Below are 18,579 nucleotides of genomic sequence, written 5' to 3'. Positions count from 1 at the left end.
TGGTAATTTATTCATCGGTTGCTGTATATTGTATGAGTTTTCTAGACATTTTCTTTCTTAAACTAAAATGTACAACAGAATCGTAGGGCGAGTACCCTATAGAACACAGTGTGTCTAGTGTGGTGTCGGTTTGTGTGTATGAGTAGACGTTACTACGTTATGTATTTCTCGAGTGTTACTCGATCCTATAATTAAAAATTAAACTATTGCGAGTATATAACGTAGACAGCGGTCGCATTTAATCGAGCTGTATACGCTTCAACTTTTGCCTTAGATTTGCTTATGAAGTAATAAAACTGTCTGTTGACTAGTTTTACATTTTTTTTGTGTACTATATTATATTATAGCTATTAGTCCGAATGTTGACTGCCTCCATGGCTTAGCGGGTACTTTATAGCTTTAGATACACAAATCTAGGGTACAATACCCGGCTAGGACCCTTAATAATGTTCGGGTGTTTCGGTCGAAATTTATCCTCCGTTTCTATTGGTCCTAAATCTGAACTATTTCCGATTGTGTCGGATATGCCGTCCGATCGGATGATGAGAGTATGCTTACGTGAGACAACATCTACCATAGAAAATTATTAAGTTTAGTATTATATATACGCAGTATAACCAGTCGATAATCGTTATCATATTTAGAATAAAATGCAAACACCTTTTTTTGGTATATAACATATGAGTTTATCGATTACACATACGAATTTAAATCTTCCAGGAGTCGGTTATGAACTCTTACAACAACTCGGTGGAGGTGTTATCGCCCAACCCGCCTTCCGAACCCACCATCGAGGACCAGAGCTTTCGGACAACAAAAGATGATCTACTGCAGCAAATATCTAAGGTAAAAAAATCTTTACAATAAGTCATGGATGTTCTAAATTTTTTGGAGAGTTAGTCACTCTTCAAAAACAACTTTGATCTTGAGGATTGATTCTGTTTGACTGTTAAGTGGAGTGGTTAATACTGTATACAATGCTACTTCTACATTTATAAACGCAACTATCTATTCACTCGGTGGTACGGTTTTGCGCCCGCCTGTGTAGGTACCACTCGTTCATTTTATGTTCTAATGCCAAACAGCAATACTTAGTATTGTTTTGTTCCGGTTTGAAGGGTAGTGCCAGTGTAACTTCAAGCACAAGGGACATGACTTCTTAGTTCCAAAGGTTGGTTACGTATTGGCGATGTAAGGAATGGTTAATATTTCGAACAGCGCACCGCCCATTGGCATCGCCAATGGGCGGTGGTGATCATTTATCATCAGATGGGCCATTCGCTCTCCTTATAAAAATGGACAATGAACATGCTTTTATGTATATACATGTACCAAACAAAAATAAGTTAACTAGATTGCACTGTCACCCGTAACAAAAGTGTGTTTCGGTGGAAGTGGTTTCAAGTTCAGCAGCAAAGATTTTATCCACTAACCGATTGCTGGGCATAAATGTATCCATTACGGAAGCTAATCCGTTATTTACGTCCAAACTTGGTTTGACAGATGTACAGTACTGAAAAATCTTTTGATACTCACAGGAATCAGAGGAGTAGTAGGGGTGTACTTAACTAACAAGTTCGATTCAAATTTTATCCTATATAAGACTTTCATAAACTTTGAAGTCGTATTTACGCTGGAAACTCCTTCACATGTTGCCATGTTACAGCCTTAAGTTTTGTAAATAATAGCACCTAGCTACAGGAGATAAATATCAATTTCAGGTGGATCGAGAAATGACGCTGTCGGAGACGACGCTACTGAAACTGAAGAAAAAGCAAGAAGAATTGGAACAGACAGCGTCGAAGCCAGCGCGGGCCGAGGAACCGGAAGAGGCGCCGCCCCGGCATCGGAGTCTGGCTCAGTGTATATACGCGGACAACAGGAAGAGGGTACAGCATCCTCGTAACAATTATTTCTGGCCCTCAAGACCGTTTTTTAAATAATATCGTTGGAATCCATTAATTAATTAACAAAAATTTTAACCATAAATTTATTGAGCATTGATTATAATGAACTGGACATCCAAATATCCCCGTAATCAGTAAATCGTTTTATGCAAACATAGATAATAACGAATACTTAAGTACCGGTAGTGCCTCCCGTAACGCGCGTGTGGTGCCCCGCAGGCGGGCGCGGCGCACGCGGTGCTGGCGCACCTGGGCCCGCCCGTGCTGTACCCGCTGTACAACCAGCCGCAGGACACGCTGGTGTACCACGACAACATCCGCCGCCACCGCGCCTTCCGCAAGCGCCTCGCCGACCACCTGCGCCGCCTGCGGGCCGAGGCGGAGAAGGTACGGCCGCCGGCGGCGTCCTGAACCATCGCATTATTTGTCTATGTTCTAGACTGTCAGTACGCTTGTCGGAGATCTCACGCCTGAAAACTTTTTACATCAAACGATCACTATCATAGTCCTGTAATTGTACACTGAGAAAGTAATGATTTGACAATGTACCTCGTTGCCTTAACTTGGTAACAATTTTTACGTTTAATTTGTAATGTTAGGAATATCGAGTTAGTCTGTCTCAAAATTCTCAGCAGCAATTTTTAGTCAATGACAGTTTCTATTTACTGAATGACTGTAAAGAAAAATTGATTTATGAGATTTCTGTTCACATGTAGCTCAATACAATAGGGACACGTTTGAATGTTTGTCACTTTCCAGCGCGAAGATGCGTTAACAGAGGAGTACAGCCGGCGCGCCTCGGAGTGGATGAGGCGCGTCGAGCGACTCGAGCTCGGGCAGAAGAGGAAAGCCAAGGACGCCAGGAACAGGGAATTCTTCGAGAAGGTAACCTGGGACATCACTTGTGATATCTATTTACGATACTACTCCGTGTGAAACACGTTAGTGAATCGGTTTGTTTTATATTTGAAAAAAGAGGCTTGAAGTTCATGAAGACATTTCATTAAATATACTTAGATATGAGGCGGTCGGCCGTTGAACTCTGCCAAACCTTTATAATCAGATAACGGCAGGCCGATCCCAAATAAATAGAATAAAAGCGAGCAAGTTTATTGAACTTTGAAACAGATACTAGGTATTTTCATCTTTTCCTCGTCGTTTGTGGTGAACATTATCACGTGTGTTTACAAAAATATGTAATTAGGATTGGTTACGTGTGACGATACAAGTTATAAAAGCTCATTTATAATTTATTCCTGTTATTGTCGTCGCGGCTACTGTTTTATTGCCTTTTCGTTTTAATTAAGCACTTGCCACCGGACGACGACTGTGCACTTACTATATTTTGTATTAAAACTCGTATTAATTAAAAAACCCACATGGAATGATATACATTGAATATACTTATACCTTCCTGGCGAGTACGCACGTAATGTATTGCTATTATGTGTCCTCAGCAGATTTTCGAGTCATAGAGAGGTCAAGTGATGTTAAAAATTAGCTTGATTCTGGCCTCTAAATTAATTAGGTTTAAAAATTTAAAATTGTCTTTCGGGGTTAAAAAGAATCGAAAAAGGTTATTGTTCCGTTCTGTTCCGTTTAGCTTAAACGCTAGAGATCTGAAGGTCACGGGGTCAAACTACGGGTCAGTCCTTTAAAAATTTTGCAGCGTTTTTCCGTCGAAAAATTCTCAGTAGTAGCTCAGAGTTGTACGTATATATCAACGCTTCCTACGTTAAATTGTTGTTTTGTTTTCAATTCATTAACCCAATAAAATAATAAAACCAATTGTCATCCCCGTACGTACTAAATAATTAACATATCGTTCGAATTTAATGCTTTTCCGTGCATAATAAATGTAATTTGGTTCATCGCGTACGAGCCGAGACTCGGCCCGGCGCCGCAGAAAGCTATCAACCGCAACCCCCGCAGGTGTTCCCCGAGCTGCGCAAGCAGCGCGAGGAGCGCGAGCGCTTCAACCGGCTGGGCGCGCGCGTCAAGTCGGAGGCCGAGCTGGAGGAGATCGCCGACGGCCTGCACGAGCAGGAGCACGAGGACAAGAAGATGCGCTCGCTCACCGTCGTGCCGCCGCTGCTGCGCGACCCGCGCGAGCCGCGCCCGCTGCTGCTCGACACCAACAGTGAGTGCCCCGCGCCCCGCGCCCCGACTGGCACCAACACCCCCACCCCCGCACCCCGCGCTCACCGCCCGCTGTCCGCAGAGCGCTGCATGGACATGGAGGCCGAGTACCGCGGCCTGCAGCTGCGCAACGTGTGGACGCAGCCCGAGCGGGAGCTGTTCCGCGAGAAGTACCTGCAGCACCCCAAGAACTTCGGCCAGATCGCGTCCTTCCTGCCGAGGAAGAGCGTCCGGGATTGTGTTAGGTACGCAGAGCAGGATGTGTGCTACTTATCTGATAACTTATTAGATTTACCATTACGACGTGCAATCCATCATCATCAGATGAAGGATTGCATCGTAGAGTTAATTTTAGTTATTTTGTGAAATTCAAAGTCTTTTAAATTCATGTTGGGGGAAGTTCCCACAATTTATTTGTAAATAAATGACTACTAGTCACTGTGACTGTGGCGTACACCGTAGGCTTATTGAAAAATCAATTAATTAGAAATCGCAGACACTAGTGTTCCTAATAAACGTTACATAATTAACGTATTCACCTCGTTGTTATATTTGCGACACACGCCAAAAGTGCATTTATTTATATGCCATTGGTTTTTGTGTTCACGTAAAGGAAGTTTCATGTCATGTAAATGATTTAAATTATCGTTACAAATATTAAAACGGGGCTGTTTATTTGTTTAATTTAAAATAAAGCTGTAATAGAATATATATACAGTAGAACGCCGATTATCCGAATCGCCAATTACCCGAATCGGTCCAAAGCATAATATAAAAAATTAAAATCAAGTGGTTTTATTGTAACAAGTTAGAACTCGCTGGAGTCCAGATATATTTCAACTGTTATGATTGTAGAACTGTGTTTGTTAAACTTGATAATATTTATTTTATATGTGACAGGTCGTTTTTCTTTATTACCGGTCTATGTCCGATTATCCGAATCGACCCCGGTCCCAATTAATTCGGATAATCGGCGTTCTACTGTATATATATATTACAATCGGACAAAGAATAAAGATACTACTTACTTGACAGATTAGATAGATAGATACTTTACTTGGTGGTAGGGCTTTGTGCAAGCCCGTCTGGGTAAGTACCACCCACTCATCAGATATTTTACCGCCAAACAACAGTATTGTTGTGTTCCGGTTTGAAGAATGAGTGAGCCAGTGTAACTACAGGCATAAGGGACATAACATCCTAGTTCCCAAAGTTGGTGGCGCATTGGCGATGTAAGAATTGGTTAATATTTCCTACAGCACCATTGTCTATGGCCGGTGGTGACCACTTACCATCAGGCCCATATGCTCATCCGCCAACCTACGCCATAAAAAAATAAGATAAACAAACCTTAGATAAAATTTCTAACATTTCATCTGCATTTTGCGTTATAAACAGTTCTTGATTAATATTTTTATCAACACTAGTTAATTTTACTTCCAAAGTGCAAAAAAATATTGATTATCGTAGGTTATTCAAGCTCTCGACAATGATATCGTCAATTTGATGTCAAATGTTATTTATTTGGCTTTTGTCTTCTCGTCGTCGGAATTGGCTATACATGTCTTTATTAAAATGACGCCTGGCCGACGAATGAGCTGTAAAACGTTAGTTAAATTATTTTTTACTCAACAGACTCCGTACTGTGATATATTTCAAACAATTAAATTAGCAATTGTTTACAATTACCTGAATCATTTTATTCTTGTGAGTTGTTTTCCGAACTGTGTACTTTCGGTAATGTCCTCTTCCGTGCACAGGTTCTACTATCTATCGAAAAAAGCAGAAAATTACAAACAGTTACTACGAAAACCGCGACCGAGGCGACACGCGAGGCCGAGGCCGGCGCCGGAACCCGAACTGCCTGCAGGTGTCACGACGAGATTGCAACGGTCGCAAGGTGACTGTAATATACATTTTGTTATTTTTAATTATTTTGACGGTATGATTATACAAAATACATATTCACGTGTCGTTATTTTTCTAATAGGACCTTAACTGTCTCAACAGGTGGTTTACGTTAGAAATAAATGTTGTATAACGGCCACACTGTCGCACGAATTTTTACAAATAAACTTTGTGCTTGATTTACGATGAATCTGCATTGTTAAATAACTTCGTAGTTTTATAATGAGGTGAATTAGATGCACTAAAAAAAACATACTGTGCATACCGCTCGACGTTTCGCCGTAAACTGAGAGCATGCAGAGCCAATACCACGAACGATAAGTCCCTTTGACGTGCAGTAAAAGTTTCGCGTAAAAGCTCATCCTTTCATCAAATCCTTTTCATGTCGTGTATAAAACATAACATCGACTATGAATACATGGGATTACGCCAAGCACATATATAAATAAATTCATAGACAATTGTCATCGTGCGTTTTTCAGTATTTGTAAAGAATTGTTTCTGAAAATTTGTTTTTAATTTAACCCTCACAGCAAGAAAAGATAAAGTTGTTAGAAATTGTTAATTGGAACTTCTATTTTATACTGATGCAATATGGCTTTATTTATTCATGCAGTGTCATCATTTTTTATAATTATTATTGGCTATGTAAGATCAATATGCTTAATATAATGTATGTCTTCTATCGCTCGGACTGAAAAATAGTAACACATGTAGTGTTCCCCGCACCAGGCTCCCGCGCGGCCGACAACAAGGAGCAGAGCATGGAGGAGATGGCGCCGGACCCCACGCCCGTCAACTGCATCCCTGTGCCGCCCCCCTCCGCCGCGCCCGCGCACGCGCACCCCGCCCGGTACGTGCACGCACGCACACGCACACGCACACGCACACGCAACCATACATACACTTCTTCTAAATACATTATTTATACGAGCTCATTACTAAAGAGGCTAAGTTATACATAACTTTGAATGTGTAGCTCATAATATCATTATTTAACACTTGTATCTACACATTAAAATAACAATTCTGACTTCTAAAAGTTTTTAATGTATTAAACGAACACATTCGATGAACAAAACAACAATTATACGTCAATATTTAGGACATATTTAATTTATTTAAAACCATGTGTTATAACTTAGGTAATATCTGATTAGTTTTTTATAGCATGTCGATACAATTTCCTTGTAATTTATATTTCGAAAGCGCGTGTAACTGAAACGAGCGCCATCTAACTTACATTCGTGGAACTTTATGAGATTATTTTGCGACGACAATAACGCCATCTCTGTTCACTTAAAAAAACTGCGAAGCTCAAAGCCGCGCATCAACAAACTGTAGTTCGGTATCTCCAAAAAGTTCCATCTAAATTCATCTATTTACTGCTACTGTGTTCATATTATAGTAACGGTATATTAGGATAATACGTTAATGAAATACATAAAGGTTTTTCAAACTAATTAATTTCATAATGTCTATGTGGAATTTATGAATGAATAATCCGTAAATTCGTTTGTTTTAATATATTTGTTAGTTCATAAGCCATTAGCAATATTTCATGTGGTTTCATGGCAGTCCGTAGAAGACTTTAAAATGTATTTACGTAATTATTCTATGTATGTGCCGATTGTACGGAAATTGTGTAGTGGTCGAAATTTGGAAAACATATTGATAACACTAACGCTCGACAATATCTCCCGAGCAAAAATAAATGGAAGCAGTTGATAAATAGAGGAGAAAACGGTCAAGCAAAAGGGTAAAGGCACCAATTACTGACTGTATGATGAAATTCTATATAATTGTCATCAGTAAAACTATATGGGTTCTAAGATGTTAATACTTACAGATTCCACAATTATAAATGCGAAAGTAACTCTGTCTGTCTGTTACTCTTTTACGGCCAAACCATTGAACCGAATTTCATGAAATTTGGTGTGAAGCAAGCTTGAACCCCAAGAAAGGGCATAGGCTTTTAACGACCAACATCTAAAACGCGAGCGATGCTGGAATTAGTTTCTAATAACGACATAATATCCCAGTCAATGGTTAAATAATATACTGTGAAATGTCATATGTTTTGATGTTTTGATCTAAGAATGTGATATTAGTCAAAATCTTAAAAAAATAGATCTTATTCAAGTAATTGTAAAATGACGATTAAAAAGTGTTTGTAAAAGCTACAAACACTTTTTAATCGTCAGTAAAGTAAAGCTATCACCAGTTCGGTGTAGATTCTACCAAGAAGAACCGGCAAAAAATTCGGTAGTTTGCTAAAACTATACCCATATAACTTTTTAAAAAAATGTTCATTGTCTAAAATCGAATTACAATAGTATATTTTGGTCAAACAATGTCGGTAACGGCAGTAATGTCAATAGCACCGAGCTGGCTTTTTAATTACGCCGTGTCAACACAACGCTATGTATTATTCAATACGGGTGAGATGAGGCGGCCAGGGATCCGTCGACTGTCGCTCGGTGCTATGTTAAATCGTTGAAATTAATTTAAATATTAATAAAAATACGTTGATATAAAACTATTAATAAATCTGAAATATTCACACGGATTATAAACTTTATAAATCAATTATTATTAAAATCAAAATATTATTTATTCAAGTAGGTTCATAAAAGCATTTTTAATGTCATTTTACACTGTTGAATTAAATTTTAAGATACCAGCGGTTCGGAAAGTATACTCTACCGAGAAGACCCGTCAAGAAACTCAGTAGTTACTCTTTTTTTACCATATTAATTACATAGTATGTCAATAAATACCAATTAATTTTTACATATCCTGCCTAGAAAAAAATCCATTAATTTCATTCAATATGATAAATAAAATATTTATCAAAGTTATTTTTTTTATATGAGCTTTAATTTTTTTTTATAGGCCAAGTTAATATTAATAAGTTTTAAATGTACTAAGACTGATATCTGTACTATGATTTAATTCCTTATTTCGAAGTGAAACTTATTTGACCGCCATTGGAGCTCATTTTTTGGACGATTTTGGAACGTTTCTATAACAATTCTTACTTCATTTGGTTTGACGCACTTTGATTTTATTTAATGCCACTTGTTCTTAATATAAAAACATAAATAAATAAAAAACAACCACAACTGAAACTGCCAATCTATAGAATTTATACACGGTTTTAATTTTCTTAATTTGTGTTTAAATAATTTCGTCTCTGAAATAAAGTATGTATATGTATGTGAAACCGCCAACCTCCACCTGAATAGCGCGTTGTAATATGCTTCAAATCTTCTCTTTAAAAGAGAGACTATACTTATATATAGGCATATATTAAATATGTTTGTTTAAGAAGTAAATGAATAATAGAAAACTGACGTATGATCGGTGTAGTTAGTCTTTAGAAATGTTATAAATACGTAACGACATCCGTGGTCGAGTAGTGTGTACACCGGTTTTCATGGGTACGCTACTCCGAGGTTCCGGGTTCGATTCCCGGCCGAGTCGATGTAGAAAAAAAGCATTAGTTTTCTATGTTGTCTTGGGTATGAGTGTTTGTGGTACCGTCGTTACTTCTGATTTCCATGACACAAGTGCTTTAGCTACTTACATTGGGTTCAGAGTAATGTATGTGATGTTAACCGATATTTATTTATAAATGATTTGTAATATATTCTAATTTGTAAGACACACACCAAAACATTCGTTACAGAAAGTCCGGCTCCTCGGGAAAAAAGTTGTGACCTGGCATAATATACAAACCACTGATTAAATATTATTTATCTAATTCGTCATCAACAACACTATCTTATTAATTAAAAGGAGCGTAGTTATTTCTCAAAATTCCGTTCGAAATCTAATCTCCATAAAACGTTAAACAGTTAACGAAAAAGGGGTATTCCGTAAGCTCTCGTCCGCTGTTTGCTCTCCACTCTCCGATATGAACTTCAGATCGGACCGATTTTTCTTTATTCTTTACATTAACCGTTTAAAATTCATATTCCCGTCCAATTCACTTAAGCTCCCCGCAGATGAATTACTTATAAATTGTATCTTAATGTTGCCATCTCTTATATTTTAAATATAGAAGAAAATCTTACATATAAATGTTAATCGCATACAATATAAATAAAAAAATATATTAATTCATGAATTAGTCACACTATCAACGCTATTATTTCGCGCCGTTTCTGTCTTCGTTTATGTTATAACTAATTCAATTGTATTTAATTAATCATCTGTGTAACTTAATCGTTGGAAAAAAGTAATAAAAGATTTTTCGCGGTAAAATCTACATTCTGAACCGGTTTTCATTTTATTTAATATTATAAAACGACATCTGAGCCTACGCGAATAAATTATATTTTGATTTAATTCAGTTATTAAACTACTTTAACATCGTTAATTGCATGCACTGGTGATTCAGAAACGGATGGATGAATATTATTTTTGAGATTAGCTGTAACTAACAAACATAGCTACTGTATGAAATGAACACATCATACAAACATACACTCAAAGCAGTTATCACCAACGTAATGTTAAATAAAACACTTGAATTAATGGAATATGAATTTTATATATCAAATTGACGTTAAATTCGTTATAATTTGTATATGTAATATGTTATTTTTTTTCTCTAAATGTTTGAACAATATTATATTTAAAAAAATATTAAATTTAATCATATTTAAAAAGGACTTTGAAATATTAATTACATATTTAAACATATCGTTGAGTGCAATAAAAATGAAACGTTTTGTTTACCGAGCATTGAGTAGCGATTCCAATCAATTTCAATTAACATATTTTTTATTTATGGTGACAGTAATAATAACATATACCTCAAATTTATACCGATTCAAAACTATATCACTGTAGTCAATGACACGACGACTGCGAATGAAAACTAATCACATATTTATTTATACCTACATGTATAATATTATAACGCTAAAGAGTTTAATTATACTAAACTCATCCCGCCCCCACTGACATATAAAGCATGGCTTTACGCGCTTATGTCAGCGGTTAACAATCCGATTTAAATAAAAGTTTTTTGCGGTAGATACCCCCTTGATTTCAGAATCGTGAATCTCAAACGTCAACTGACTATGAAACACCTTCAAATTGAATGCGACTGATAACGTGGATACAGTAATTACATTACTTGTAGAAATTATATATATTTCAATTATACGATTCGTCGACAATCAAGTGAAACCTAAGATTTAATTCGCCTGTTTTTTTAAATATTGATGATGATGACGGCATAATACTTCTTAAATTCAAATTCAATCGCAAAAATACTTTACTCAAGTATGCCTTCACAAGCAGTTCTAAGTCATTACCGTAGGCGTTGGCAAACATGATATCAGAATTGTTTTGTCCGCTAGGTCTAATAACACTGGTTGATCACCCTTATATTGGGACGCGGCACAACAGTCAGTAGAAAAACATAAGGTTCAAGAAAGAGTATATAAAATATATTCGTTGCGAAAAAAATATGTGATTTCATTCGAGTAAATATTTCATCAATTGGATGAAGCTATGTAAATAAATAGCTTTCCCTAAATCATATTTATTTCAAACGAGTGTTTCGTCAATGAATCAAATAAAAAAACGTCCCGCTCGCCGTCTCCCGAGGGAGGGGAAGGGGGAGTTGTCAATAGTACAGGAATAATAATGCTGCGATATGCGTGTGTTGACATTCACTCTAGCTATTATTTGAGGAGGTTCCCGGGGGATGCGTTGTTACCAAAATCGGGATCGCTTGTCGATGTAAAATACAGATTAGCCTAGATGTATTCTGAGGCTTCAACCGTACCCTCTTGATCTATGGCGCGAAGAAAATAAAAACAAGATTGTTTGTTGTAATAATAAAATTAAATGAATGATGAATGAATCAATCAACGTAGCCGAGTAACGGCAATGATTCAACTCATCCGATCGTCTTCAACACCGATTATTTTATCTATTTGACTGCATAACAAGCAAAACCAGCGTAGGGTAGGCGCTGGTTTTGCTTGTTACGAATAAAATAATCAATTTTGTCTTATAAATCAAGTTAATTTCATTAGTAAAACTACACAGGCTCTAATGATTCGTTATTGTATATACGCGAATACCGATATCGATAGCAGCACATCCCTAGCCAACTCTCCGTGGTTGTTTAGATTTTTACGCAAACAGCAGCGGCCCATCTTTCTAATTGCCTTAATTAAAAGCACCAATCGTGGAAGCGAAACACGGGAAATCAGAAAAAGTTACACTTTTATTTCATTGACATTACGATGGAAATATTACAAATTATATTATTAATCTATTTTTTAAATATTAATTATTCGTGAACTGTTTTTCTACTCTGTGACGGTGATGTGTATTTTGAGGTTTGATAGTCTATACATCCATGAATCTACATACATTTTATATAATTTTAATCACTTTTTAACATATACCCCTCGCTAATATTTTCTCAAGAGGTATTTTAATAATAAGATTAAATATTTAACAGAGACAGATAATTCATCTAATACTAGCCCGGGAGATTATTTGTGATAGGGAAGACTTTGTACGGATAATAGAAATTTTCCCCCTTTATGATTGAAATTTCGAAAAAATCCTTTTTAGCGTACTGACGACATAAAATTTAGCAGTCAGTCAGTCAAACGATTTTATATTTATAACTTGTACGAGAAGTCTACACAAAAAAAATATAGGAAGCTATAACAATAAACACGTTCAAGCAATAAGAATCGTTTGAACGCCATTATTGGAGATAAAACTAGGGTAACTCCCGGTAAATATCAGAATGTATACTTAATTCATGAGTCGGTTTAAGAAACTTATGTTCTATACTTAACATAGCTGGAGAGTTTGTATTGTTGAAAACGCTCGTTGAGGATCTATGGTCTATCAGCCGGACTTTTTTTCTTTTAGCCCTTGATAGTCGATTTATGGATAATAGTTTTTAGATAACTTCGCAACACCATAAAGAGCGAAGTCGTCACCATAAACGTCTCTGAAACTTCGGAGCATATTTTTCTTAATAATTTTTCATATTTTTAGCATAGGTGAAACAGAACCTCTCTTTCATTTTAATGTAATGTCTACTATATATATTATAATTATAATGATTTTCTTTTAATAAGTAGTGGTGTATTAACTTTATACTTTTAAAATTATTAATTAATTTGCACGTTTCGATGGCGATAAGGTGCCTGGTATTTCCTCAAGTGATATCTTGTAAGTTATAAATAAGCGTAGTGTACCCACGCTTCGGGCCCATCATATGACGCTATTCAAAAACCGCGGGTGAAAGCGCGAGGCAAAACTAGGTGTACGTATAAATCGTAGTTGAGTATTTTCAGTAACGACAGCAATCCGACACGACCCCGGACTGTTAGCTCAGCCTCCCCGTTAATTACGAGCTACGCTTTAATTGGTCGAATTTTAATTACCACCGGATTTCGGGTTGCGATCGCAGATTGTTTAACGATGGAGTTAAAAAATAAGTTTAATTTTAAATATTAGAATTTATTATCTGTTATTGTTTCATGTTTAAAGATATGAGTACATTTGGTTGAGTTAATATCAATGCGTGATTAATTTTAACGATAGCAGATTCAAAATTAAAACAAGCAAAAAAAAACATTGAGTTTAATATAATTAGTCCTCGAATTAATATAAAAATTTAATTGATTATTAAAAAAACTCATTGAAACGAGACAGCATTTAAAATAATATGAAAATCAACACAACACACATTTGAACTTATTAATGCGATATTACACCAGTGCAAACAGCGCAGGAGGGAGGGGGGGTAAGGCAAACATAATTAGCGCAATTCGCCACTCTTTATATTAACCAATTACCCTGAGGCTCCCCCCACCGGGAGAGTTAATAAACTGCGGACGAATATAATACAATTAATTCTTAAGTATTCACATTACGTGATTACAAATTTGTATTAATATTTTTAAATTTTTTTTAGATATGAATATATAAATGTCTGGGAATCGACTGTCACTGCGGTGTGTGTGCGTGTGTACATATTGATACTGATTGATTGTGTGCTCTAGTATAAGTTTTATACAAAAATAATATATTTTGCACTTAATTTAATGTATTTATTGTGTGGAAAAATATTGATAATAACTAATGAATGTTTATACAGGTCGGAATTAGATAGAACTCCACCCCTCCCTCCTTCTCCTCCGCCCGCTTCGTCAGCGCCGCCGGGACCCGTGGCCGGCGCGACGAGCGACAATAGCGAGATGAGTGGACCAAGTACGATCGGCGGCTCAAGCGAACTGATCGGTTCTTGTGGACTAAACGGTTCCAGTGGACTGAACGGTTCGAGCGCACTGAGTGGTTCAAGCGGTTATAGCGGTTCAAGTGGACTAAGTGGTTCAAGCAACTTGAGCTGTTCGAGCGCGATGAGTGGTTCGAGCGCTTTGATTGGCTCCAGTGGCATGAGTAGTAGTGGGAGTATGAGTATATCTAATGTATTTACGAGTACTAGCGGAGTGAGTGGTTCTAGTGGATTAAGTGGTGCAAGTGTAGTGACTTCTAGTGGTGTCTATTCGAGTGGGCTATGCGTACCATCAGGTGTAGCATCACTGGGAAGTCCAGCTCCACCAGCTACGCCGCCGGTGCCCGAAACTCCATTACCGCCCTTACCGGAACTACCACCAGCTACCGTCGCGACGATTACAACTACCGTTATTACTGTGAGTGGTTTTCAATTAAAGCATATTCGGCATAAATGTCTCAATTTTGTTCTTCATGACTACCTTTATAATTTTACAAGTTTCCTAAATTCATATGTTCAAGCAATTACTTAAAACTAGTTTATAATCTAAAGCTTCAGTCATCAAATATATTACCAACATACAGCAGAACTCAGTATGGTTGTGTTCCGGTTTGAAGGGTGAATGAGCCAGCGTAACTACAGGCACAAGGGACATAACATCTTAGTTCTCAAGGTTGGTGGCGCATCGGCCATTGACCATTTTACATCAGGTGGCCCATTTACCCGTCGGTCTCCCTATTATATATGTATATAGTATGATCCAGTACAGTATGATTCCACAAACCGCGATCGCCCGTTGTACTGCTTATGTCCCGTTCACCAGCAAAGGGCAGAGTGGTTTAACCCTCTCGGGCCACGTCCAACAAGGGTAGGCTCTCATTCTCACGCTGTGCCTGTTGCCCTCAGACGACGTGCGTGTCGAGCGGCGGGGGCGCGGTGTCCACGTCGTCGGGCAGCGCGCCGCCGACGCCGCAGCCTGCGCCGCCACCCACGCACACGCATCCCTCGCCCACCCCTGAACCAGGTTAGTACCCTTACTCTCCAATCATGTTGCTCCTTGATACGATGCGAGTTGAAGTGACTCCATCTTCCGTTAATCACGTGACATTAAATCTTTTTTATTATTTTTATACTATGGTATTTTTTAAAAACGATTTCGGAATCTACACGTTTATGTCGGCTGATTGTAACACATTTTATAAGATGTTTAACAGTGTTCTCGGTTCAGAGATACGGGGCACGTCTGTAGATGTTGCTCTAAAGGAATAATGCTTTCAATATTGTAGGTTAAATTGTTTGTACATAATGAACTTCTTTACGATCTAACGAAAAATGAACAAATTGAGCTTGTTAAGTGACTTATATTGATAGGAAATGACTTTCCGTTAAAAATTATTATTAATTAATAAAGTAAAGTTATACATGTTTACATTTCAGTTAGAATGTTAGTTATTCTATAATATATAGTTATATTATTTTATAAAATGAAATAGCACCACACAAAAAGTTCTCGGAATTCCCATTTTTAATCTATCAACAATATTTGGACTTAGGCTGAGGGATCAGTCCGACTAACGATCTTGATTCGTGTACATATCCTATACATTAGACTCCAGGCTAATGCTAAAGTCTGTATGTCTCCTTGTCACGGATAGACCAATAATCATTATCATTTATAAAACTTAATATATATTCCTGACATAAACCATCTACGTTATCATTTTAAAGAATAATTTACTATGTTATGGCGTTTATTTTAATATTATTTACTATTTTGAATTAAGAAACAAGACAATAGTCAAATACTTTTTTTTTAAATAGAAAGGATCGTATTTCCTGTTGCTGTACAAGTTCGTAAATAAAATGTTAAGTTATAAAAATATGCCTTGTATGTAGTTTAGTTTCGGATACTTGAAAAAAATTAGCTTGTACATAATGAGATCATCTTGGAAATATACGAGACCAAGCTCTACCTATAAGAAGAATAAGTTCTAGCCATGCTGAATTTTAATTATATTTAATTAGTCTACCACAATTTTATTCTCATTCATTTAAAATAATACATACTTCCGAGTATGTATATAAAATTTTAATTCGCCGTTTGTAGTTGGATTTTGAAATTTAAGAAGATTAGGATCTAAAAATAAAACAGCATTTAATTATCATACGTAAACATTTATTTCAACAACGGTAACTAAATTAATTTAACCTACTGCGCTCCCACACTCGCGACACAAACGAATCACACGTTCTAAGATCACGCACTCGACGTGGAGGGCTCCGGCGAGTTCTGTCCCGTGGTCGTCTCCTCGGCGTGGCACCTCTTCCTGTGCTTGTGCACGAAGTAGTAAGAGGGAAACTTGGAGCCGCACGTCTTGCACGGGTAGTAGTGTATGGTAGACCGGGTTTGAGCTTTCTTGTGGCGGCAGGCCCATTCGCGTTCCGACGTCGGCTCCTGCCAGGCCACGTTCAATACACGGCTAAATTTCACCGGCCCGTCGCAGCACGCGATGTCCAGCACGGTGCTGCCCTGATGCTTCGGAGGATCGGAGGGCTCGATGCGTTCTACGTCGAGTTCGCTGGATGTAGTCGATGACGGTGAGGGTGGTGGTGGTGATGACGGAGGAGACGGCGCTCTCGCCCGGCGCGGCACGGGTCTGTGCGCGCCGGGTGGAGGCACCGGTCTCGCCACGCAAGGACTGGGTCCGAGCCACGCACGGTACAGAGACAACATCCTCGTTTCGCTGCTGACGGCGAACTAAGCGCGCGGCTCGCGATCTCCACTTTATATACACCCGCTCTCCCGAAAGTTTGCGTTGAAAATGTTGGACGTCTTATGGAAACGCGATTAAATATTAACGTAGGAATAATGAATGCGAAAATAATAGGGTTTAGTTTTCGGGGACGGCTCATTATAAAAGTGGCCTATTGAATATGCGACATACAAAACCGTCAGCCCCGATATTTTAATTTGTTAGAATCGCGAGGGGCGTATTTTATAAAATGTAAATACGAGATCTCGACAAAGCACTTGACATTTTTTTGTGAATCTCGATCCACAATGGCGTATAAAATATTCTTCTCGGCATAATAACCGGCGAGTGTCTGTGAGTCGGCAAACACTTAATTCACTTAGAGGTCCCCGGGGCCGGCGGACCTTGTTCCACACCGCTCCATTGAGAGTTAAACACCGAATCTAACTAGTATTCATAACTGTCTTTTGTTAAACAACTTCAGATTTTAGGTAAATTAGCTGGCATTATTAACTTTGATGATAACTTAATTGTGATGGATCTCTTGACGTTGTATATCGTCACTCTGTATCGAGGGAGGGAGGGGCATAAAACTATTATAACGAACATTTCAAGTGAAACGTCACATTTTGAAATTATATTAAAAAAGCAGCAAAATGAAGTTGTCCGTATTATAACAAAAGGACCGAACATTCGTCGTATAAAATCTTAGAATGTCTCTTTACAATGACTACTTTATTATTCAAAGCTATTATTTCCCTGAGGTTGATTTTTTCTTACATTTTTTATATTCAATTAATGAATAAAATATGTCAAGGAGATTCTTTGTATAGGACTGACAAACGGAAAGATATGTTATATCCCTTGTGAGTAATATTTGGCATGAACTTAAATAAGAAGAAGAAGGAAAAGTTTTAGCATTAAAATATTACGACACAACGAATGTCCAGTACAAGTTATTTTACATATTTTTTAACAATTCCATCAGGACATCAAATCAACATTCGCAGCGTAGCGGGCTTATCCGCGTCATCCGTAATCCTGGCTCCGGTGACGTCCACGTTCACACGGAATACCAAATCAAGCCTGTCTCTCTTTAAAAGGGATATTTGCAGAGCTTTGTCCCAAAATTACGGCTTTCGAACGCTATTATAATTGTGAAAGTGTTATTATATGATAATAATTAAATAGCAACGGACACAAAAGTCTTCTCTCGATTTTTTTTTAATTAGTTACGTTTATTTTCGAAAGTTATTTCATTTATTAATGATAAAAAATACATCTACGAAGATTCACAACTTTGTTCATGTCATTTGAAAATGAAATAGACTGTATCAATGCATTTTAATATGATCGAAAACGATATAAATTCAACAGAGCCTGAACGTTTAATCTGCAAGATGTCTCCCCCGTGTTTGGTCCGGGTAAACGTGGCTGTCAGTAGCTCGTTAAATTGTCACGCTCGGCATAACGCCGCAAACACGCGACACTCAATCACATCCAAATCGCCGGTTACTATATGTTCCCCGGGTTTCTGCTGCCCAAAAAATATTCAGTTATTATATATCGTAGAATTTCA

At 37.6% G+C, this 18,579-nt stretch overlaps 1 protein-coding gene across 5 annotated transcripts in view; it reads left to right on the top strand.

Annotated features, from left to right (window-relative positions):
• The window catches only part of LOC113394141 (uncharacterized), a 115,929-nt gene that overhangs the window by 86,781 nt on the left and 10,569 nt on the right, over positions 1-18,579 (top strand). For all 5 annotated transcript variants that reach the window (XM_064218273.1, XM_064218271.1, XM_064218272.1 and 2 more), the window contains 10 exons: positions 721-846; positions 1,722-1,889; positions 2,127-2,294; positions 2,667-2,792; positions 3,840-4,047; positions 4,129-4,291; positions 5,807-5,946; positions 6,687-6,807; positions 14,110-14,665; positions 15,154-15,271. In XM_064218273.1, coding sequence (XP_064074343.1) covers positions 721-846; positions 1,722-1,889; positions 2,127-2,294; positions 2,667-2,792; positions 3,840-4,047; positions 4,129-4,291; positions 5,807-5,946; positions 6,687-6,807; positions 14,110-14,665; positions 15,154-15,271 — 1,894 coding nt within the window. The remainder of the gene's footprint in view (positions 1-720; positions 847-1,721; positions 1,890-2,126; positions 2,295-2,666; positions 2,793-3,839; positions 4,048-4,128; positions 4,292-5,806; positions 5,947-6,686; positions 6,808-14,109; positions 14,666-15,153; positions 15,272-18,579) is intronic.

Source organism: Vanessa tameamea, chromosome 21 (assembly GCF_037043105.1).
Source record: "Vanessa tameamea isolate UH-Manoa-2023 chromosome 21, ilVanTame1 primary haplotype, whole genome shotgun sequence".
Taxonomy (NCBI): domain Eukaryota; kingdom Metazoa; phylum Arthropoda; class Insecta; order Lepidoptera; family Nymphalidae; genus Vanessa; species Vanessa tameamea.
The sequence above is the reverse complement of the archived record's forward strand: the minus strand, read 5'-3'. Positions and strand labels throughout refer to the sequence as shown.